At 45.8% G+C, this 22,965-nt stretch overlaps 2 protein-coding genes across 9 annotated transcripts in view; both read left to right on the top strand.

Annotated features, from left to right (window-relative positions):
• The window catches only part of LOC105472140 (ATP citrate lyase), a 61,988-nt gene extending 60,347 nt beyond the window's left edge, over window positions 1–1,641 (top strand). For all 7 annotated transcript variants that reach the window (XM_011725144.3, XM_011725143.3, XM_011725141.3 and 4 more), the window contains one exon: window positions 660–1,641. In XM_011725144.3, the coding sequence (XP_011723446.1) occupies window positions 660–754 (95 nt within the window). In that variant the 3' untranslated portion in view covers window positions 755–1,641. The remainder of the gene's footprint in view (window positions 1–659) is intronic.
• A 3,143-nt stretch (window positions 1,642–4,784) lies between these two features.
• On the top strand, window positions 4,785–22,910 carry LOC105472139 (kelch like family member 11). Of its 2 annotated transcripts, XR_981463.3 has the most exons (3): window positions 4,785–5,367; window positions 15,776–17,434; window positions 20,769–22,910. XR_981463.3 is itself a non-coding variant. In XM_011725139.3 (2 exons), exons 1-2 carry the CDS (start codon window positions 4,823–4,825, stop codon window positions 17,355–17,357), a joined length of 2,127 nt encoding a protein of 708 aa, XP_011723441.1. In that variant the 5' UTR covers window positions 4,785–4,822; the 3' UTR covers window positions 17,358–22,910. The 2 variants fall into 2 exon arrangements, 1 of the variants encoding a protein (XP_011723441.1); XM_011725139.3 differs by having other exon boundaries at window positions 15,776–22,910.
• The last annotated feature ends 55 nt before the right edge of the window (window positions 22,911–22,965 follow it).

The following is a 22,965-nucleotide window of genomic DNA, read 5'->3' as shown; positions in this document are numbered from 1 at the left end:
ATTGTTCTTAATCTTTTGTTTCTTACTTTAACTTTTCCCCTTATCTTTATCATTGTTCCTTTGTTCTTAGAAATGATTGCTAGCCCAGGAAAATAGAATTAATTTTTTTTTTTTTTTTTTTTTGAGACTGAGTCTTGCTTTTCGCCCAGGCTGGAGTGCAGTGGTGCGATCTCTGCTCACTGCAACCTCTGCCTCCCAGGTTCAAGCAATTCTCCTGCAGCCTCCCAAGTAGCTGGGACTACAGACGCATGCCTACAGGTGTGTGCCACCACGCCTGGCTAATTTTTTGTATTTTTAGTAGAGACGGGGTTTCACTGTGTTAGCCAGGATGGTCTGGATCTCCCAACCTCGTGATCCGCCTGCCTTGGCCTCCCAAAGTGCTGGAATTACAGGCATGAGCCACCGCGTCCAGCCTATTTTTATTATTTTTTATTTTTTCCCTTTAAAATTTTGTTTTAATTTAAAGGAAAATAGAATCAGATCCAACAGCTCTCTTGTACAAAGTCTGCCTCATCTACCTATGGAATGGATTTGGACTAAGCTTCCCACTGCTTTGTATCTACCTTTTTTTTGTGTTAGAAAGATTTCCCTTCCTTAGCCTCTCCCTCTCACCAGGCTTATGAAGCTCTAATAAAAAAGATGTGTTTGCTTCATTTTAGGACACTATCTTGATCAGAAGAGGCTGAAGCAGGGGCTGTATCGTCATCCATGGGACGATATTTCATATGTTCTTCCGGAACACATGAGCATGTAACAAAGCCAGGAACCCTACTGCAGTAAACCGAAGACAAGAACTCCCCCCCCAAGGAAAAAGTGTACAGACAGCTGGCAGTGGAGCCTGCTTTATTTAGCAGGGGCCTGGAATGTAAATAGCCACTGGGGTATAGGCACCGAAGACCAACATCCACAAGCTAACACCCCTTCAGCCCACACAAAGAAGCTTCATATTTTTTTTTATAAGCATAGAAATAAAAACCAAGCCAATACTTGTGACTTTACTCTGCTACCTGCTATATTTATTTCATGGAAGCATCTAAGTACTGTCAGGATGGGGTTCTTCTCATTGTAGGGCGTTAGGATGTTGCTTTCTTTTTCCATTAGTTAAACATTTTTTTCTCCCTTGGAGGAAGGGAATGAAACATTTAAGGCCTCAAGATACTATACATTTAAAGCACCCCAATGTCTTTTTTTTTTTACTTCCCTTTCTTCTTCCTTATATAACATGAAGAACATTGTATTAATCTGATTTTTAAAGATCTTTTTGTATGTTATGTGTTAAGGACTTGTTTGGTATCCCACTGAAATGTTCTGTGTTGCAGACCAGAGTCTGCTTATGTCAGGGGGATGGGACCATTGCATCCTTAGCCATTGTCACAAAATATGTGGAGTAGTAACTTAATATGTAAAGCTGTAACATACATTTAAAATGGAAATGCAAAAAGCTGTGAAATGTCTTGTGTCTTATGTTCTCTGTATTTATGCAGCTGACTTGTCTGTCTGTAACTGAAGTGTGGATCCAGGGACTCCTAACTACTTTTCATCTGTAATCCACAAAGATTCTGGGCAGCTGCCACCTCAGTCTCTTCTCTGTATTATCATAGTCTGGTTTAAATAAACTATATAGTTATCAATGAAGGCATACTGCTGGCTCCTGGCATCCACATCCTTTGATCTGTATTTCTTTGTAACTATACTTTTTTCCAGACAGGGTCTCACTCTGTTGCCCCAGGGCTGAAGTACAGTGTCACCATCACAGCTCACTGCAGCCTCCATCTCCTGGGCTCAAGCAATCCTCCCACATCAGCCTCCCAAGTAGCTAGGACTACAGGAGCGCACCACCACTCTAGGCTAACTTTTGTATTTTTTGTGGACTCAAGCAATCCATCCTCCTTGGCCTCCCAAAGTGCTGTTACAGGCGTGAGCCACTGTGCCTGGCCTGAACTGTACTGATACTTTCAGTATATGTGGTTTTAAAAGTGCTCATCTACCTTTTCAAAAAATAAAACACTAGCATCAAGAACCTCCAAAGCCCACTTATTTCCTCCCCTAAATCTATACCTCTCCCTGAGTGAATGGTAACCAAAGCGCTACCCAGGTACTTGGGCCAAAAGCTTGGAAACCACCCTTTACCCTTTCCAGTTGCCAAGTCTTGTTGATTGACCCTTCAACTTTCACTCTCATCTGTCCACATCTGGTCGGCTATTTCCCCTTTTGTTGCCTACACTGCATTCTCCACACAGCCACCAGTGATTTTTTAAAAACCTATTGAATTGAGCCACTCCCTTGTCTAAAATCCCCAAGTGACATTTATTTACTTATTTATTTTTATTTTTGAGATGGAGTCTCACTCTGTCGCCAAGCTGGAGTGCAGTGGCACAATCTCGGCTCACTGCAACCTCCGACTCCCAGGTTCAAGCAATTCTCCTGCCTCAGCCTCCCGAGTAGCTGGGATTACAGGCACATGCCACCACACCCAACTAATTTTTTTTTTTTTTTTGAGACGGAGTCTCGGAGTCTCGCTCTGTAGCCCAGGCTGGAGTGCAGTGGCATGATCTCTGCTCACTGCAAGCTCCGCCTCACAGGTCCATGCCATTCTCCTGCCTCAGCCTCCCGAGTAGCTGGGACTACAGGCGCCCGCCACCTCGCCCAGCTAGTTTTTTTTTTTTTTTTTGTATTTTTTAGTAGAGACAGGGTTTCACCGTGTTAGCCAGGATGGTCCTGATCTCCTGACCTTGTGATCCACCTGTCTCGGCCTCCCAAAGTGCTGGGATTACAGGCTTGAGCCACCGCGCCCGGCCCCCTAATTTTTGTATTTTTAGTAGAGATGGGGTTTCACCATATTGGTCAGGCTGGTCTCAAACTCCTGACCTCGTGCGTGATCCACCTGCCTCGCGCCTCCCAAAGTGCTGGGATCACAGGTGTGAGCCACCTCGCCCGGTTTAATTTTGAGACAGGATCTCACTCTGTCGCCCAGGCTGGAGTACAGTGGCTCGGTCTCTGCTCACTGAAACCTCCGCCTCCAGGGTTCAAGCTATTCTCCCTGCCTCAACCTCCCAAGTAGCTAGGATTACAGGTGCCCACCACCACACCCGGCTAATTTTTGTATTTTGAAGTAGAGACGGGATTTCACCACGTTGGCCAGGCTGGTCTCCAACTGCTGACCTAAAGTGATCCGCCCGCCTCGGCGTCCCAAAGCACCGGGGTTACAGGCGCCCGCCACCGTTCCCAGCTAATTTTCGAATTTTTATTAGAGACGGGATTTTGCCATGTTGTGCAGGCTAGTCTGGAACTCCTGGGCTCAGGCGGTCCGTCCACCTCCGGCTCCCAAAGTGTTGGGATTACAGGCGTCAGCCACCGCGCCCGGCCCAAAAGTAGCTTTTAAATTATCTTTTCAACAAGTATATACTGATCATTGGCCATGAACCAAAGCACTACGCAGAACGCTTGGCTTCAGTATCATCTCATTGAATCCTCATTATGAGCTTACAAATTAGGCAATATTCCCGTGTTTAGAAATTAAAATAGGGGGCCGGACGCGGCGGCTCACGCCTGTAATCCCAGCACTTTGGGAGGCCAAGGCGGGCGGATCACGAGGTCAGGAGATCGAGACTATCCTGGCTAACACGGTGAAATCCCATCTCTACTAAAAATACAAAAAATTAGCCGGGCGTGGCGGCGGGCTCCCGTAGTCCCAGCTACTCGGGAGGCTGAGGCAGGAGAATGGCGTGAACGCGGGAGGCGGAGCTTGCAGTGAGCCGAGATGGCGGCACTGCACTCCAGCCTGGGAGACAGAGCGAGACTCCGTCTCAAAATAAGTAAATAAATAAATAAAAGAAAATAGGCCGGGCGCGGTGGCTCAAGCCTGTAATCCCAGCACTTTGGGAGGCCGAGACGGGCGGATCACGAGGTCAGGAGATCGAGACCATCCTGGCTAACACAATGAAACCCCGTCTCCACTAAAAATACAAAAAAATTAGCCGGGCGTGGTGGCGGCGCCTGTAGTCCCAGCTACTCGGGAGGCTGAGGCAGGAGAATGGCGGGAACCCGGGAGGCGGAGCTTGCAGTGAGCCGAGATCGCGCCACTGCACTCCAGCCTGGGCGACAGAGCGAGACTCCGCCTCAAAAAAAAAAAAAAAAAAAAGAAAATAAATTAGGGGGCCGGGCGCGGTGGCTCACGCCTGTAATGAGGTCAAGAGATAGAGACCATCCTGACTAACACGGTGAAACCCCGTCTCTATTAAAAACACAAAAAATTAACTGGGTGTGGTGGCGGGCGCCTGTAGTTCCAGCTACTCGGGAGGCTGAGGCACGAGAATCGCTTGAACCCGGGCAGCACGCCACTGCACTCCATCCTGGGCGACAGAGAGAGACTCCGTCTCAAAAACAAACAAACAAAACAAAACAAAAAACAAAAAAACTGATAAAAAGTAACTTATTCATCCCTCATCCACCTAGCTGAGGCTAGATCTTATAAAAATCCTGTATTGCCACTCAAGGCTTTAACAACAGGTGACGGTCTAGGTGGCTTTTACTCGACAAAATGACTGCAGAGAGCATGCTACCCACTAAGGAAAGGGAGCCAGCCATCCTCGCACCGACGTCCTCGTGGGGAGGCCTGGGGCGAAGTCATCCCGACTGGGCGACAGTTACAGCCGAACCTCACCAGGGCAGGCAGGGCTGCCGGAGGCAAGGCGGCGCATGCGCGGCCCGCGGGCTACCAGGCTCCGCCCCGCGCGCACTATTTAATCCCAGAATCCCTCTGTGTCGCACCAAACGGCCGCATAGTTCCGAGGCTGCGGAGGCCGGGCGCGGTGGCGTCAAGATGGCGGCTGCGGCAGTGGCGGCGGCTGCGGCGGCGGCCGCGGCTGCATCTCTTCAGGTGCTGGAGATGGAGAGCATGGAGACGGCCGCTGCCGGCTCGGCAGGCCTGGCCGCCGAGGTCCGAGGCAGCGGCACGGTGGACTTCGGGCCTGGGCCAGGGATCTCTGCAATGGAGGCGAGCGGGGGCGATCCGGGCCCAGAAGCCGAGGATTTCGAGTGCAGCTCTCACTGTTCAGAGCTGTCCTGGCGGCAGAACGAGCAGCGACGCCAGGGCCTCTTCTGCGACATTACCCTGTGCTTCGGCGGGGCTGGAGGCCGCGAGTTCCGGGCCCACCGCTCGGTACTGGCTGCCGCCACCGAGTACTTCACGCCCCTGCTCTCGGGCCAGTTTTCCGAGTCCCGCTCGGGACGGGTGGAGATGCGCAAGTGGAGCTCCGAGCCGGGGCCCGAACCCGACACTGTGGAAGCCGTTATTGAGTACATGTACACCGGGCGCATCCGCGTCAGCACGGGCAGCGTGCACGAGGTGCTGGAGTTGGCCGACAGGTAGGCGAGGGGGGTGGGAGCACGGAGGGCGGCGGGCGCGGAGAAGGGGAGATGCTCGCCGGCGGAGGGGAGGGCAGTGCCTGCCACGGCAGCTCGCGAGTCCTGAGTGAACGCATTGGGTTCACACTCTCTGAGCGCCTGCTGGGGGGCAGCCAACCGCGGTGGGCGAGGAGGATGCACCGTCAGGTCGCGCCTCGCGCCCAAGAAGCTCAGATACTAGGTGGTGGGACAAAAGTGATGGAAAGGAAAGTCAGTATGTGGTAAGCGTTGTGCTGACGTTCAAAAGGAGTGAAAGGCTAGGGATTGAATAAAGACCTTTCTGAGGAGGTGACGTTTAGACAGACCTCTGAATGTCAAAAAATAACTGACCGTGCAAAGATGGGGAATGAATATTCCAGACAGCGCAAAGGCCCTCAGGCAGGATCCAGTTTGGCTTAGAGAAGAGAATTAAAATACAGTCTAGTGACGCTGGATCTAGTGGATGAAGGGGAGAAGGATGCGTGAGATGCGTTTGAATAAGGAGCTTGAATTTCACTGAGTGTGATAGGAAACTGAGTAAATAAATGATCTGATTTAAATATTTTAATATTATTCTGCCACTGTGGTAAACGGATTGTAGGGAGCAGGAATGCTCCAGAGACTGGTTAGCAGGCAGGTAATACCGTTTATAGAGATGGAGAGGCATTTGTTTTGGCAATTATCATTTTACAGATTCCTTAACAAAAATGCCTGTTGAGCGCCGATTACGCATCAGCTCAGATGCGGGATTCTAAGGTGCTAGGGTTTCAGCAGTGATCAAAACAGACAAAAGTCCTTTTCCTTATCGCACTTACGTTGGTAGATAGACGGTAAATAAGTAAAATATATAGCCTGTTGGATGATTGTTAAGTGTGTGTAGCCTGTTGGATGATTGTTATCACTGATGAAAAATAAAGCATGGAGGGAGTACATAGAAAGTGCTGGGGGAGAGGAAGTGTTTGTCAAATTGCGTGGATAGAGAATGCCCTATGAAGAAGACGTTTTGCTAAGAACCAAAGGAGATAAGGTAGACTGTGTCAGGTAGGGGACACAGGTACAGAGGCTCTGAGGTGGAGCTTGTCTGTATGTTAGAGAACAGCGGGGAGCCAGTGTGGCTGTATCAAAGGGATGCAGGGTGAGAGGAACAGGAGAAGCCTCAGGATGGTAATGGGTATGGATCCAGATCCCATAGGGCCTTGATGGTCTGTGGAAGGACATGAGCTTTTACTCTGATAGAAATGGGAAGGTTTGGGGTAGAGGAATGATGCAGTCTCATTTGATGAATAGTGCTGTGTTGAAAAAAGGATGTGGCGGCCAGGCCCGGTGGCCCATGCCTATAATCTCATCACTTTGAGAGGCTGAGGTGGGTGGATGCTTGAGGTAAGGAGTTCGAGACCAGCCTGGCCAACATGGTGAAACCCCCGTCTCTACTAAACATACAAAAATTAGCCAGGCATGGTGGCGTGCCTGTAATCCTAGCTGTTGGGGAGGCTGAGGCACAAGAATCGCTTGAGACTGGGAGGCGGGAGGCCGAGGTTGCAGTAAGCGGAGATTGCGCCACTGCACTTCAGCCTGGCTGACAGAGCGAGACTGTCTCAAAAAAAAGAACAAAGGATGTGGCATTGGGGAGGAGGGGGCACCAAGGGCAGACGCAGGGAGACTAGTGTAGGAGGTTGTGGCAGTGGTGGTGGAGGCTTCGATTAGGAGGGAGAAGTAAAGGTGATGAGAAGTGCTCTGGTTCCAGATACATTTTGAAGGTAGATGAGATGAATTTGCTGATGCATTTGATATGGGGTATAAGGGAAAAGACTGCTACCTTTTTGACCCAAGCAGTGGGAAGGATGGAATTATAAAGATGTGGAAGATTGCAGAAGAGCAGGTTTGGGAGTAAGAGCAGGAGTTTTTGGATTTGGTTAAGGAGATCCCTGGGAAGCCCCTGGGAGCTAGAGATACAAATTGGGGAAAATTAGCATATAAATGATAGCTAAAGCCCTGGGACTGAATGGTATTACTTAGGGAGTATACGTAGAAAAGGGGTAGCGGGGAGAGGGTAGGCAAGACGGAGCCCCGGGGTTCTCTAGAATGTAAAATAGCTGGCTGGGCGAGGTGGCTCACGCCTGTAATCCCAGCACTTTGGTAGGCCAAGGCAAATGGATCACTTGAGGTCAGGAGTTCGAGACCAGCCTGGCCAACATGATGAAACCCCATCTCTACTAAAAATACAAAAGTTAGACCGGGCGTGGTGACTTACGCCTGTAATCCCAGCACTTTGGGAGGCTGAGGCAGGCGGATCACGAGGTCAGAAGATCGAGACCATCCTGGCTAACATGGTGAAACCCCGACTCTACTAAAAAAAAAAAAAAGAAAAATTAGCCGGGCGTGGTGGCGGGCGTCTATAGTCCCAGCTACTCAGGAGGCTGAGGCAGGAGAATGGTGGGAACCCAGGAGGTGGAGATTGCAGTGAGCCGAGATCATGCCACTGCACTCCAGCCTGGGCGACAGAGCGAGACTCATTCTCAAAAAAATACAAAAATTAGCAGGGTGTGGTGGCAGGTGCCTGTAATCCCAACTACTCGGGAGGCTGAGGCAGGAGAATTGCTTGAACCCAGGAGGTGGAGGTTGCAGTGAGCTGAGATCGCCCCACTGCACCCCAGCCTGGGCGACAGAGTGAGACTTGGTCTCAAAAAAAAAAAAAAAAAAATAGAATCTTAAAGAGGAGATTGATCTCATGGAAACATAGAAAGGAAGAATATCAAGGAGGGAGCAGCCAATCATGTCAACTCTGTCAACCCATAAGTGATGGTTGCAGGTCAGAGATGCCATTGACAAGAGCTAGTTAAGCCTTGCTTTATAAAGAGGATCAGAAAAATGGTACACATATGTAAATGTTTTGGGGGACAATCCCACCAAGGTAAGAGATACTAGAGCATGTCTGTGTGCTGCTGAAAATATTTCAGTAGAAGATGAGTAATTGGTGTTACAGGAGCAGGGGAAAATAATTGCAGGAGTAGAGTCCTTGCAACCAAGAAGGGAACTGTAGGGGTTGAAGAGGGGTGATCCCTTTCCTCCCCTTCATAAAGGGGTCACAGCTGACATTCTTTTTTTTTTTTTTTTTTTTTTTGGAGACAGAGTCTCTTTGTTTCCCAGGCTGTAGTGCAATGGTGCAGTCTCGGCTCACTGCAACCTCTGCCTCCTGGGTTCAAGCGATTCTCCTGCCTCAGCCTCCCAAGTAGCTGGGATTACAGGCATCTGCCACCACGCCCAGCTAATTTTGTATTTTCAGTAGAGATGGGGTTTCACTGTGTTGGCCAGGCTGGTCTCAAACTCCTGACCTCGTGATCTGCTCGCCTTGGCATCCCAAAGTGTTGGGATTACAGGCGTGAGCCACCGCGCCCGGCCACAGCTGACATTCTTATAATAAAAGACAGGTTATATAGGGCAGAGAAAACCATAGCAGATTATTACAGGCACATTTGTGCTCGAGAGTCATACAAAATATGAAAACTCTAAGGGTGACTGAAGTTTTTATACTATTCTGTGGTTATAGAAAGAATAGGGGTTTGGAATGCATCAAGACAGGTTATGGGAGAGCCAGAAGAGGAAAGCTTGGCAAGCACAGGCTGTCCTGTTATGCCAGTGAAACCTCACGGGCAGCAGCTGTCAGAAAAAATGGATGTAGCCTGTGGGAAAAGTTTCTGTCAGATCTTTTAAAGTGTCAGACCTTCGCCTCCTTAGTTTTTCCTGAGTGCATCTTTCCTCGATCTGAGTGAGGGGGAGCCTCAGAGAAAGCCTATTTGCATCCCTGTTTTCCTTGCTGTTTACCTCATTAATGTAGATTTTCTCTGCAGATGCAAATCTCCCCCACAAAAGACAGCTCTTCAAAGCTATTCCTGTGGTTTCGGCCCCTCGGAATATGTCAAATAAGTATATTTTGGGGTGAAATATTCTGGTTATTCTTCAGTGTAGAATCCATATTAAAATTGGAGCGGTTGGACTGCAAAGTTTAGGGTACAACTGCTGGTGGATTGGGTGGTGGGAAGATGAAGTTCCTGCTTGATTGTCTGTTTTCTCAAGAGGCTGGGACATCAATGAGAAGGTGGAGTGGGATGGGCATAGCTCTGAGGGAGAGAGGTTTGTTGCATGAAAATGGGTAGAAAAGGGTCATTGCACTTACTCAAAGCTATGTTTGATTCTGTCATATCATCTTGAGTTTGTCAGATTTGCCCCTGCTCTATTAGGGAGTTAGAGGAGAGGAGAGGATACTCCAGGCATTTTTACTAAAAACTCTTTAACTTCTCTCCATCTATCAGCAGCTAAGCCAATAACTTTTGTCAGGCACTGTTCAAAGTGCTCTGCAACCATCACATTTAATCTTCCCATCAACTCTGAGGCAGGACCCTCCCCCACCCACCAACCCCTAAATACATATGTCTGTTGGTGATCATGCCTGCCTCACTGGACACTTGTGAGGATCAGAAACATAATAATAGGATGTGCACAATGCCCCTCACATGACAGATGCCTAGTGTATGACAGCTATTTTCTTTTTTTTTCCTTTTTTTTTTTTTTTTTTTTGAGACAGAGTCTTGCTCTGTCGCCCAGGCTGGAGTGCAGTGGCCGGATCTCAGCTCACTGCAAGCTCCGCCTCCCAGGTTTACGGCCATTCTCCTGCCTCAGCCTCCCGAATAGCTGGGACTACAGGCACCCGCCACCTCGCCCGGCTAGTTTTTTGTATTTTTTAGTAGAGACGGGGTTTCACCGTGTTAGCCAGGATGGTCTCGATCTCCTGACCTCGTGATCCGCCCGTCTCGGCCTCCCAAAGTGCTGGGATTACAGGCTTGAGCCACCGCGCCCGGCCGACAGCTATTTTCATAGAGCATTTTTTCGAGACACCCACAGGAATTTGTCTCCGAATTACGTGGAGTGCCTGCTAAAACTAGGAGCCCAGGGCAGCCTGGGAATCAGGTGACACTGGCACCCAGACATGTCTGGGAGCCACTATATCCCTTACCACTCTACTTTGTCTTGCTTTATCTCTAAAATGATATGTTCTCTTAAAAGAGTAGAGGGAGCCTGCCTTATTCATTTTCATATCATAGTTAAGACAGTTACTAAGCACAGTCACTAATAATAAATGGTTACTGAATTGGGAGAGGCCTGAACCAATGAAGTGATTCTTGTTTAAGGTTCTTCTCCGTTCTGGGGACTTAGTCTTTTTAGAGCAGTGGTCTCAAATAGGCTATCCTCAGACTGATTGCTGCCAGATTTATGAATCTGTCTGAAACGATTGCGTTTTTTTTTTTTTTTAATTAAACTTTAAATGGATTTAGGTGAGCAGACAATATTTAGTCAACTACATCCAAATCACTTTCCTTTGTTTTTTAACCTACACGTTTTGTTTTGTTTGGAGCCGAGTCTTACTGTGTCACCCAGGATGGAGTGCAGTGTGGCATGATCTCAGCTCACTGCACCTGCCCCCAGGTTCAGGCAATTCTCGTGCCTCAGGCTCCTGAGTAGCTGGGATAACAGACGCACACCACCACGTCCAGCTAATTTTTGTTTGTTTTTTGTTTTGAGATAGCGTCTCATTCTGTCGCTGGAGTGCAGTGGCGTGAGCTCGGCTTACTGCAATCTCCACCTCCTGAGTTCAAGCGATTCTCCTGCCTCAGCCTCCCTAGTAGCCAGGATTATAGGCACCTGCTGCCACACCCAGCTAATTTTTTGTATTTTTAGTAGAGACGGGGTTTCATCATGTTGGCCAGGCTGGTCTCGAACTCCTGACCTCAGGTGATCCACCCACCTCAGCCTCCCAAAGTGCTGGGATTACAGGCGTGAGCCACCACGCCTGGCCTACTTTTTGTAGTTTTAGTAGAGACAAGGTTTCACCATGTTAGCCAGGCTGGTCTCAAACTCCTGACCTCAAATGATCCTCCTGCCTCAGTCTCCCAAAGTGTTGGGATTACAGGCCTGAGCCACTGCACCCGGCCTGAACCACTGCGCCCAACCCTACACGTTTTTTTGTTGTGTTTTTGTTTTGTTTTCTGCTTCTTCACGTGTTTGAGTTTGCTTTGTATCCTTGCTTTGATGAGAACCCAGTTCAGGACAAATCTCAGTACCCCATTCCCTCTGGCTGCCCAAAGAAAAAGCTCTGGTGATGAGATTAAAAACTGTCTCCGACACAGGGAGTATATATTCAGGGCAACTTGAATCTATGATCCTGGAGAGAATTTTTTTTTTTTTTTTTTTTTTTGAGATGGAGTCTCGCTCTGTCGCCCAGGCTGGAGTGCAGTGGCTGGATCTTGGCTCACTGCAAGCTCCGCCTCCCGGGTTTACGCCATTCTCCTGCCTCAGCCTCCCGTGTAGCTGGGACTACAGGCGCCCGCTACCTCGCCCGGCTAGTTTTTTGTATTTTTTAGTAGAGACGGGGTTTCACTGTGTTAGCCAGGATGGTCTTGATCTCCTGACCTCGTGATCCGCCCGTCTCGGCCTCCCAAAGTGCTGGGATTACTGGCTTGAGCCACCGCGCCCGGCTGAAAATTTTTAAAATAAAATAAAACCTCTAGCAGAAAGCCTAGATCTGAGTAAGGGGTGGGGGGGCCTTCCTTCTGATATCTGACAGAACAGACCCCCTGAGAAGTTCCTGCCTGGCTGTTTCTTTATACCATAAAGTCCCTTGACTGAGACCCTGTTTCATTTAAGAAGAGGCTGGTGGGCTGGGCCTGGTGGCTCACACGTGTAATCTCAGCACTAAAGTAGGCAGATTGCTTGAGCTCAGGAGTTTGAGACCAGTCTGGCTAACATGGCAAAACCTTGTCTCTACAAAAAAAATACACCAAAAAAAATTATCTGGGTGGCCAGGCACGGTGACCCACGCCTGTAATCCAGCACTTTGGAGGCCCAGATCGGTGGATCACCTTAGGTCAAGAGTTCGAGACCAGCCTGGTCAACATGATGAAACCCTGTCTTTAAAAATACAAAAAATTAGCTGGGCATGGTGACAGGTGCCTATAATCCTAGCTACTAGGGAGACTGAGGCAGGAGAATTGCTTGAACCCAGGAGGCAGAGGTTGCAGTGAGCCAAGATTGCGCCATTGCACTTCAGCCTGGGAAGTAAGAGCGAAACTCCATCTCGGGGGGGGGAAATATATATATATATATATATATATATATATATATATATATATCTGGGCGTGGTGGCATGTTCCTGTAGTACCAGCAACTTGGGAAGTTAAGGTGGGAGAATCACTTGAGCCCAGGAGGTCGAGGCTGCAGTGAGCCATGATTGCACCACTGCACTCCAGCCTGGGTAACGGTGAGAATCTGATCTGTCTCAAAAAAAAAAAAGAGAGAGAGAGAGAGGCTGGTGACTAGTAAGGAATTAGGGAAGGATGGCAAAGACAAATTTGGATAGGGATTTGCCTTTGCCAAGGACAAATTAAAGTGAAAATAAAGTGTGTGGCTGGGCGTGGTGGCTCAGGCCTGTAACCCCAGCACTTTGGGAGGGCGAGGCAGGTGGATCACCTGAGGTAAGGAGTTTGAGACCAGCCTGGCAAACATGGTGAAACCCCGTTTCTACTGAAAATACAAGAAGTTAGCCAAACATGGTGGCATGCGCCTGTAATCCTAGCTACTCGGGAGATTGAGGCAGGAGTATCGCTTGAACCCAGGAGGCAGAGGTTGCAGGGAGCCAAGATCGTGCCATTGCACTCCAGTTTGGGCAACAAGAGCGAAACTCTGTCTCAAAAAAAAAAAGAAAAAACCTCCAGCCAGACACAGTGGCATGTGCCTGTAGTCCCTGCTACTGTGGAAGCTGAGGCAGAAGGATTGCTTGAGCCCAGGAGTTTGGGACTGTAGCGCACTGTGATCACACCTGTGAAAAGCCACTGCAGCATAGTGAAACCCTGTCTCTTAAAATAAAAACTCTATTTTGTGTTTTTATATATGTCTATGTGTGTGTATATGTATGTGTTTCACATATATGATATGTAATTATATAAACTATATAATATAAATAATACTTTATATTTTATATATAAATAAGATTTTTATATATGCTTTTATTTATTTTTTTTTTTGAGACAGAATCTCGCTGTGTCGCCTAGGCTGGAGTACAGTGGCGCGATCTCGGCTCACTGCAACTGCTGCCTCCCGAGTTCAAGCTATTCTCCTGCCTCAGCCTCTGGAGTTGCTGGGATTACAGTCGCCTGCCACCATGCCTAGCTAATTTTTTTGTATTTTTAGTAGAGACGAGGTTTCACCCGTTGGCCAGGCTGGTTTCGAACTCCTGACCTCATGATCCGCCTGCCTTGGCCTCCCAAAGTGCTGGGGTTACAGGCCTGAGCCACCACGCCCAGCCACACACTTTATTTTCACTTTAATTTGTCCTTGGCAAAGGCAAATCCCTATCCACCTGAGATTACAGGTGTGAACCACTGCACTCAGCCTATATATGCTTTTTTTTAAGAGACAGTCTTCTTGTGTTGGCCAGACTGGAGTGCAGTGGCTATTCACAGGCACGATTATAGCTTACTGCAGCCTTGAACTGCTGCCCTCAGCCAATCCTCTTGCCTAAGCCTCTTGAGTAGCTGAGACTACAGGCATGCATCTCCATGCCCAGCTCTATATGTGCTTTTTTTGTTGTTTTTTTTGTTTGTTTTTTTGTTGGTTTTTTTTTGAGACAGAGTCTTGCTCTGTCACCCAACCTGGAGTGCAGTGGCGCAATCTCAGCCCCCTACAACCTCTGCCTCCCAGATTCAAGTGATTCTCCTGCCTCAGCCTCCCAAGTAGCTGGGATTACAGGTGCTCCCCACCATGCCCAGCTAATTTTTGTATTTTTATTAGAGACAGGGTTTCACCCTGTTGTTGGCCAGCCTGGTCTCAAACTCCTGACCTCAAGTGATCTGCCTGCCTCAGTCTCCCAAAGTCCTGGGATTACAGGTGTGAGCCACTGCGCCCGGCCATGTGCCTTTTTTTAAGAGACTTGGTTTTGCCATGTTTCCCAGGCTGGTCTTGAACTCCTGGTTCAAGCGATCCTCAACTTCCCAAAATGCTGGGATTATAGGTGTGAGCCCCTGCGCCTAGCCTATATGTGCTTTTATTTTTTTATTTTATTTATTTTTTTTTTTTTATTTTTTTTTGAGACGGAGTCTCGCTCTGTCGCCAGGCTGGAGTGCAGTGGCCGGACCTCAGCTCACTGCAAGCTCCGCCTCCCGGGTTCCCGCCATTCTCCTGCCTCAGCCTCCCGAGTAGCTGGGACCACAGGCGCCCGCCACCTCGCCCGGCTAGTTTTTTGTATTTTTTTAGTAGAGACGGGGTTTCACCGTATTAGCCAGGATGGTCTTGATCTCCTGACCTCGTGATCCGCCCGTCTCGGCCTCCCAAAGTGCTGGGATTACAGGCTTGAGCCACCGCGCCCGGCCTTGTGCTTTTAAACATACTTTTCCAGCACAATATTTTCTAATTTGGTGGTGGGGGTTTTTTTTTTTTTTTTTTTCAGATTTTGTGTATAAAGTGAGATTAACTATTTCAATATGTATAATTTAGATGCTCTCAAAATGTGACCATACGCTGGGTGTGGTGGCTGACACCTGTAATCCCAAACACTTTGGGAAGCAGAGGCAGGAGGATTGCTTAAAGCAAGGAGTTCAAGACCAGTGTAGACAATATAGGGAGACCTCGTCTCTACAAAAAAATTATATATACATATATATAATTTTTTTTTTTTTTTTTTTTTTTTGAGACGGAGTCTCGCTCTGCCGCCCGGGCTGGAGTGCAGTGGCCGAGATCCGGCTCACTGCAAGCTCCGCCTCCCGGGTTCACGCCATTCTCCTGCCTCAGCCTCCCGAGTAGCTGGGACTACAGGCGCCGCCACCTCGCCCGGCTAGTTTTTTGTATTTTTTGGTAGAGACGGGGTTTCACCGTGTTAGCCAGGATGGTCTCGATCTCCTGACCTCGTGATCCGCCCGTCTCGGCCTCCCAAAGTGCTGGGATTACAGGCTTGAGCCACCGCGCCCGGCAATTTTTTTTTTTTTAATGTAGGCCATGGCCAGGCACAGTGGCTCACACCTGTAATCCCAGCACTTTGGGAGGCCGAGGCAGGCAAATCACTTTGAGGTCAGGAGTTCAAGACCAGCATGGCCAATATGGTGAAACCCTGTCCCTACTAAAAATACAAAAATTAGCTGGACGTGGTGGCACACCCCAGCAACTCAGGAAGCTGAGGCAGGAGAATTGCTGGAACCTAGGAGGTAAAGGTTGCAGTGAGCCGAGATCACACCACTGCACTCCAGCCTGGGTGGCAGAGTGAGACCCTGTCTGAAAAAATAAAAAAGTAACCACATAAAATATGCACATTTGAAAAATTAATCTTTTCTCTTTTTCTTGATTTTAGGTTCCTACTCATTCGTTTAAAAGAATTTTGTGGAGAATTTCTCAAGAAAAAACTTCATCTCTCAAATTGTGTGGCAATTCATAGCTTAGCCCACATGTACACCCTGAGCCAACTTGCTTTGAAGGCTGCTGATATGATACGGAGAAATTTCCACAAAGTGATTCAGGATGAAGAATTTTATACGTTACCTTTCCATCTCATTAGAGACTGGCTTTCAGATTTGGAAATTACAGTTGATTCTGAAGAGGTTCTCTTTGAAACCGTTTTGAAATGGGTTCAGAGAAATGCTGAAGAGAGAGAGAGATACTTTGAAGAACTTTTTAAATTGCTCAGGTTGTCCCAGATGAAACCTACCTACCTTACTCGACATGTCAAACCAGAGAGGCTGGTAGCCAATAATGAAGTTTGTGTCAAGTTGGTGGCTGACGCAGTGGAGAGACATGCTCTGAGAGCTGAGAATATACAGTCGGGCACATGCCAGCACCCCACTTCTCATGTCTCACTATTGCCTCGTTATGGGCAAAACATGGATGTGATCATGGTTATTGGAGGTGTGTCAGAAGGAGGGGACTATTTAAGTGAATGTGTGGGGTATTTTGTTGATGAGGACAGATGGGTAAACCTGCCACATATTCATAATCACCTCGATGGACATGCTGTTGCAGTAACAGAATCCTACGTGTATGTTGCTGGATCAATGGAGCCAGGGTTTGCTAAAACTGTTGAAAGGTATAACCCAAATTTGAATACTTGGGAACATGTTTGTAGTCTGATGACAAGAAAGCATTCTTTTGGACTAACAGAAGTCAAAGGGAAGCTCTATAGCATTGGAGGACATGGCAACTTTAGTCCTGGTTTTAAAGATGTGACTGTTTATAATCCTGAGCTTGATAAATGGCACAACTTGGAATCGGCACCAAAGATTCTTCGAGATGTCAAAGCACTAGCCATTGAAGACCGGTTTGTATACATTGCCGCCCGCACTCCTGTAGACCGGGACACTGAAGATGGATTAAAGGCTGTAATTACTTGCTATGATACAGAGACTCGACAGTGGCAAGATGTGGAATCTTTGCCCCTTATTGACAATTACTGCTTTTTCCAAATGTCTGTGGTCAATTCAAACTTTTATCAGACAGCATCATGTTGTCCCAAGAGTTATTGTTTAGAAAACGAAGAAGCAGTAAGAAAAATTGCCAGCCAAGTGTCTGATGAGATCCTTGAAAGCTTGCCTCCAGAAGTTCTAAGCATTGAAGGAGCAGCCATTTGCTATTACAAAGATGATGTCTTCATTATAGGAGGCTGGAAAAACAGTGATGATATTGATAAACAGTATCGGAAAGAAGCCTACCGATACTGTGCTGAGAGGAAGAGGTGGATGCTTCTTCCTCCTATGCCACAACCTCGTTGTAGAGCCACTGCTTGTCACGTGAGGATCCCATACCGGTACTTGCATGGTACACAGAGATATCCTATGCCTCAAAACCTGATGTGGCAGAAGGACCGCATCAGACAGATGCAAGAGATACATCGTCACGCCCTGAACATGCGGCGAGTGCCAAGCTCTCAGATAGAATGCTAGGTTCTCTCAAGCGTGCCAATTAAAACTGTTATACCCGTTTCGTGAAGCTGAAGATATCCAGGCTGTTACTTGAAAAAGTATGTCGATAACTTATTTTCTACGTGAACTGATTATTGCCCCATATAAAGGAAGTAGAGTTAAAAACTAAAGAATGGGAGACTGAGTTCAATACATGGTCATTTTGGTAGCTTGCAATTTTTGTCTTTGGTTTGTTTGTTTGTGCTAGCTAAGTAAGATCTTACTAAGGACAAGTGGGAAAATCAGGTGTAGTTGCTTAGCTGTTTTCCTGCCAATTGAGTTATAACTCCTTTGTCTTGGGGACTTATGTTTTGAACATGCTTTAAGCACCAATTTTATTTGCACATTTACTTTGATATTCTTTTTGATTTTTTATGAAATGATTGGTTTTGGCAAGATCTGACTTCTGCATTGAGCCCTCATCTGCAGGAGGCATGTGCAATAGTGAGACTGAAATTTGGATGAAAACACTCAATATTTCAGCAAGATAATTTGAGAATGTTTGCATTGATATTTTCTTATGTTTATCTAGAAGTGCCACTTTCATTCCTAGAAGATGTGACTGATGAGAAATTTTTGATTGGCTCATGCATTTTTTGAATATTTTTCATTAGCAACTGTTTATAGACTAAGCCTTCAATCTGAGCTGAGGGTAGATGGCAAAAGTATAGATCTTTAGCTAATTGACTAAATACAGAGCAAGTTACATGTGTGAATTTTGTTTTCTCTAAGAAGAAAAGTATTCGTGTAGACTGAGAAATTAAAGGCATTTAAAATTTTAAACATTTTTTTCAGGAGTTGTAGGATTACTTGAGGATATGTTAATGAGTGTAAATAATGCCTATGACAATCGACACTCAATGCCTTCCATTTTAATTTTTGCTCTAATGCATATTATATAGAATCATTATTCCTTTGGGGTTTTTTTGGTTTTTTTTGAGACAGAGGCTTGCTCTTGTTGCCCAGGCTGGAGTGCAGTGGTGCAATCTCGGCTCACTGCAACCTCTGCCTGCCGGGTTCCAGTGATTCTCTTGCCTCAGCATCCCGAGTAGCTGGGATTACAAGTACCCACCACCACGCCCGGCTAATTTTTGTACTTTTAGTAGAGACGGGGTTTCACCATGTTGGTCAGGCTGGTCTTGAACTCCTGACCTCAGGTGATCCACCCACCTCAGCCTCCCAAAGTGCTGGGATTACAGGTGTGAGCCACCGCGCCCAACCCATTATTCCTTTGTACAAGAAACTTTTTTTTTCCCCAAAATGGGAAGTCATAATTTAGAGAAATGTTGCTAAAGAGAAGCCTTATTATTTCTGATTGTTATGTTTTATCCAGTTGCCCTACACTTTTAAACTTTGCCTGAGCCTAGGATACCAAATTTGGGTACGTAATTTTGGCTTTTAAAGGTTTATGGGCTGGGCACGGTGGCTCATGACTGTAATCCCAGCACTTTGTGGGAGGCTGAGGTGGGCAGATTTTGAGCCCAAGAGTTCAAGACCAGCCTGGGAAACATAGCAAGACCCTGTCTCTACAAAAAGTACAAAAATTAGCTGAGTGTGGTAGCTGGCACGTGCCTGTAGTCCTTCCTACTTGAGGCCAAGGTGGGAGGATCAGCAGAGCCTGGGGAGGTTGAGGGTGAAGTGAGCTGTGATCATGCCCCACTACCCTGGGTGACAGAAACACAGTGTCTGAAATAAAAATTAAAAAGATCACTGAAGCTATCTTTTATTTAGTTTTATACATTGTTCTAATTATCTTATGTCTCCTGAGCTTTATAAAAGTTAGCACTCAAGTTGACTCTTTTTTTTGGGGGGGTGGGGGGATGGGGTCTCACTTTGTCACCCAGGTTGGACTGCAGTGGTACGATCTTGGCTCACTACAACCTCCACCTCCTGGACACAAGCCATCCTCCCATCTCAGCCTACTGAGTAGCTGGGACTACAGGCATGCGCCACCATGCCCAGCTAATTTTTTTTTGTATTTTTGGTAGAGACAGGGTTTCGTTATGTTGCCGAGGCTGGTCTCCAACCCCTGGGCTCAGGAGATCCACCCGTGTCAGCCTCCCAAGGTGCTGGGATTACAGGTGTGATCCACCACACCTGGCCTCAAATTAACTTTTTTTTTTCTTTTTTTTGAAACAGAGTCTCGCTTTGTCACTCAGGCTGGAGTGGCGCAATCTCAGCTCACTGCAACCTCCACCTCCCGCGCTCATGCGATTCTCCTGCCTCAGCCTCCTGAGTAGCTGGGAATGCAGGCGCGTGCCACCACGCCCGGCTAATTTTTGTATTTTTAATAGAGATGGGGTCGCACCATGTTAGTTAGGCTGGTTTCGAACTCCTGACCTTGTGATCCTCCCACCTCAGCCTCCCAAAACGCTGGGATTACAGGCGTGAGCCACCATGCCTGGCTCTCAAATTGACTTTAATGCTCGGTTAGTATAAAGGATTCCTAACAGCTTACAATGTGGTTTTCTTGTTTTTGTTGTTGTTGTTTTGTTTTGTTTTTTTTTTTAAGATATGAGGTCTCACCTTATTGGCCAGGCTGGTCTCAAGCTCCTTTCCTCAAGCAACTCTCCCACCTTGGCCTCCCAAAGAGCCACCTGCCCAATGATTTATCCTGTTTCTTAAGGACTGTCTTTACCTTCTTAGACATTTTGGAATACCATTCTAGAAGTCAAATTCCAAGTGCAGTGATTTTTTTTTTTTTCCCCTAGTCCATTATAGTTAATCTTCTTGTTAGTGATCAAATACCAAAAGAGAAAAGCACAACCAGAAATTTTGGCTATTTGCTGCAAGACTAATAGTTTTAGGTCTTGGGCTCTATACTAAGAACTTGAAATTTTTAAATTAGTGTCCCTGCCTAGGTGAAAAGTTTTTAATAAATGTGTTGAAAATCAACTTTAAATCCATTTAATTTAGACTGGAGTGGGCGTGAGAAACTGCAAGTCTATTTCTACATATAAGGATATATTATTTTACCCCACTACTACCTTTTTCTCAATTTCCATTTCTTTGTAGTTATTTTAATAAAAACCATTTGGATTCTGAGAAGCACTAATTCTTAGTTGTGAGAGGTCTATGCATGTAAGACAGAATCATTAAATGAAGCTCATTAAATGGAGTTCTCATTTCTCTCCAATAGACTATGCTAACAAAATTCCTTTTGTTGATTGTGTTTAAATAATTTAGTATCTCACTACAATAACAGTTTTTCACTGGAAGGATGTGATGTGTTTTTTGTTTTTTTGTTCTCAGAGCTGTCTTCTGAGGTAATCATTACCAAGTCATTTGTGGGGTTGTGTTTTTTTCACATGATGTGACAGAAATTATAACTCATAAGATTTAGGCATAATCTGGTTTTAAAACCTTGATTGAAACTGTTGTTTTTTAACTTAGCAGGCAGCCTAGGCCACGGCTGAAAAGAAGGGGTAAGTCCTTCATTGCATGATGATGTGTGCAGGTTTTCCTGAATTTCTAATTTTTATATTTGAATTCACATGTGTAATTTCACATCAATAACTTGTGTTTCTGAAATATCCTAACTAACTTGTTAATGAGGAAAGAAACCAGATTTGCTTAAATCTGTTCAAGGCTGACATTCTGAAATTCTTAACTGGAAATAACTTCCCAGAGTATTTGGAAAGGTTCTAATTACAAGGATTAGGCCTAAAATAGCTCCTTGGGAAAGAAGTTTCCTTGTTGATGAGAAAACTTAAAAGATTCTTTTTGGTAATGTAAGCAGTTAAAAATATGACTTTAGCAAGACAGCTTAATGCGTATTCAAGCAAACCTTTGTTTTGTTGCTTTCCTTTTGTTTGTAGAAGAGAGAGGAAGTCATTATACCAAAAAGTAATAGTTACATAACTTTGAGTGAGGCTACTTACATCTTTTTTTTTTTTTTTTTTTTTTTTTGAGACGGAGTCTCGCTCTGTCGCCCAAGCTGGAGTGCAGTGGCGCGATCCTGGCTCACTGCAAGCTCCGCCTCCTGGGTTCACGCCATTCTCCTGCCTCAGCCTCCCGAGTAGCTGGAACTACAGGCGCCCGCCACCGCGCCCGGCTCATTTTTTGTATTTTTTTAGTAGAGACGGGGTTTCACCATGGTCTCGATCTCCTGACCTTGTGATCCGCCCGCCTCGGCCTCCCAAAGTGCTGGGATTACAGGCGTGAGCCACCGCGCCCGGCCTACTTACATCTTAGAATGGGTATCCTTGAACTATATCTACCGCACCATGGCTTAAAAAAAAAATCAGTGGTATATATTGAGAATGTCAGTCATGAGCTTAGTGTTTAAGTAACACATCCCACTTACAGTTGTTTGCATGATTAGTCTTGTGTATCATGATATTCAACTTTGCGTTTGCTGTGCCAGTTCAAAAATAACTTTTTTGCTAAAAACTCTTAAAATTCATGACATAAGTTTTGTTTTGATCACCTGGTTTTATATAGTATTTCTGGGACCAAAAAATTTAAATATACCTTTTTAATATAGAACAGAAGTTTGAAGCTGGAAAGATAGTGTTTATGGAAGATTTGTGTGTTTTTGTTTTTTTAAACCCGTCAGGCTGCTGGTAAGGCAGTTTCTAGGGCTAACTTTTCCTCCTTACCTCTTGACTAGTGTAGCATGTGGTATGTTTAAAATACTTCATTTTCTGCTTTGTAATTCTAATATCAACACTACACTGTATGTAGACAGGTGAGCTGAATGGTATGTTTTAGTTATTTGGTCTAATCAAGCATAACTAAAGGGACTTCTTTTTTGGTACTTTTCTCAAATTAAGTTTAAATATAGTATACTGGCCACATTTCATGTCTTTGAAAGTTTACATTACTGTAAACCAAGTACTCTGTCTACACCAGAGGGTGCTTTAACTATAAAATATTTGAGAAACAATTCAGTCTCTCCTGAACTCTCAAACATTTTGGCACAGTTCATCACTCCAGTTTGTTACTTTCTTGAGAATAGTCCTTTTTTGTTTTTGTTATTATAACGTATGTTCTGGTCATTGGAAACAGAACAGCTCATAGTTGAGTGATGTAATATAATAACAGTAATATAACCTAGTAGTCATTTTGCTTCAAGGAATTTAATTAGATAGCAAAATCACTGCTGTTTATTACATTTGTAGGGCTTTTTGTCTTACTCAGTGACCATCACTACGAATGTCTTACATTGAAGCACAGACTGCAGAGCACTTGTTAACTTAATCCTCCTGCATAATGCACTCGTGAAAAGTAGTGCTTGCTAGGTGTTTGAAGATTTTATGATCCATGTGCTTGGGCTCGTTGAGTTATTTGTAAAATAAACATTTAGTTTGAGTTGATGCAGTGAGTTTTTTGGGCTAGTAGTATCCAGGTCCCTACTCTACTGAAAATGTAATATTCACTATTTCCCTTTAAGTCAGAGGAGATGTAGTAGTTAGAACACCTTGAGACATTACATTGTAAAATAGCTCATTTTATGTTCCTGAAGCTATCTTGTTCTCTGTTAAAGCTACTAATTGTCTCAGTGTAAGTTTTAAATAAATATATTTCTTTAAAGCTGGTTTGTACTGTGTGACTTTTTTTTTCTTCTTTATGCACTGTTGGATATAAT

Source organism: Macaca nemestrina, chromosome 17 (assembly GCF_043159975.1).
Source record: "Macaca nemestrina isolate mMacNem1 chromosome 17, mMacNem.hap1, whole genome shotgun sequence".
In the NCBI taxonomy this organism is placed as follows: Eukaryota; Metazoa; Chordata; class Mammalia; order Primates; family Cercopithecidae; genus Macaca; species Macaca nemestrina.
Note: the sequence above shows the minus strand (reverse complement) of the source record. Positions and strands in the feature narration are given on the sequence as shown.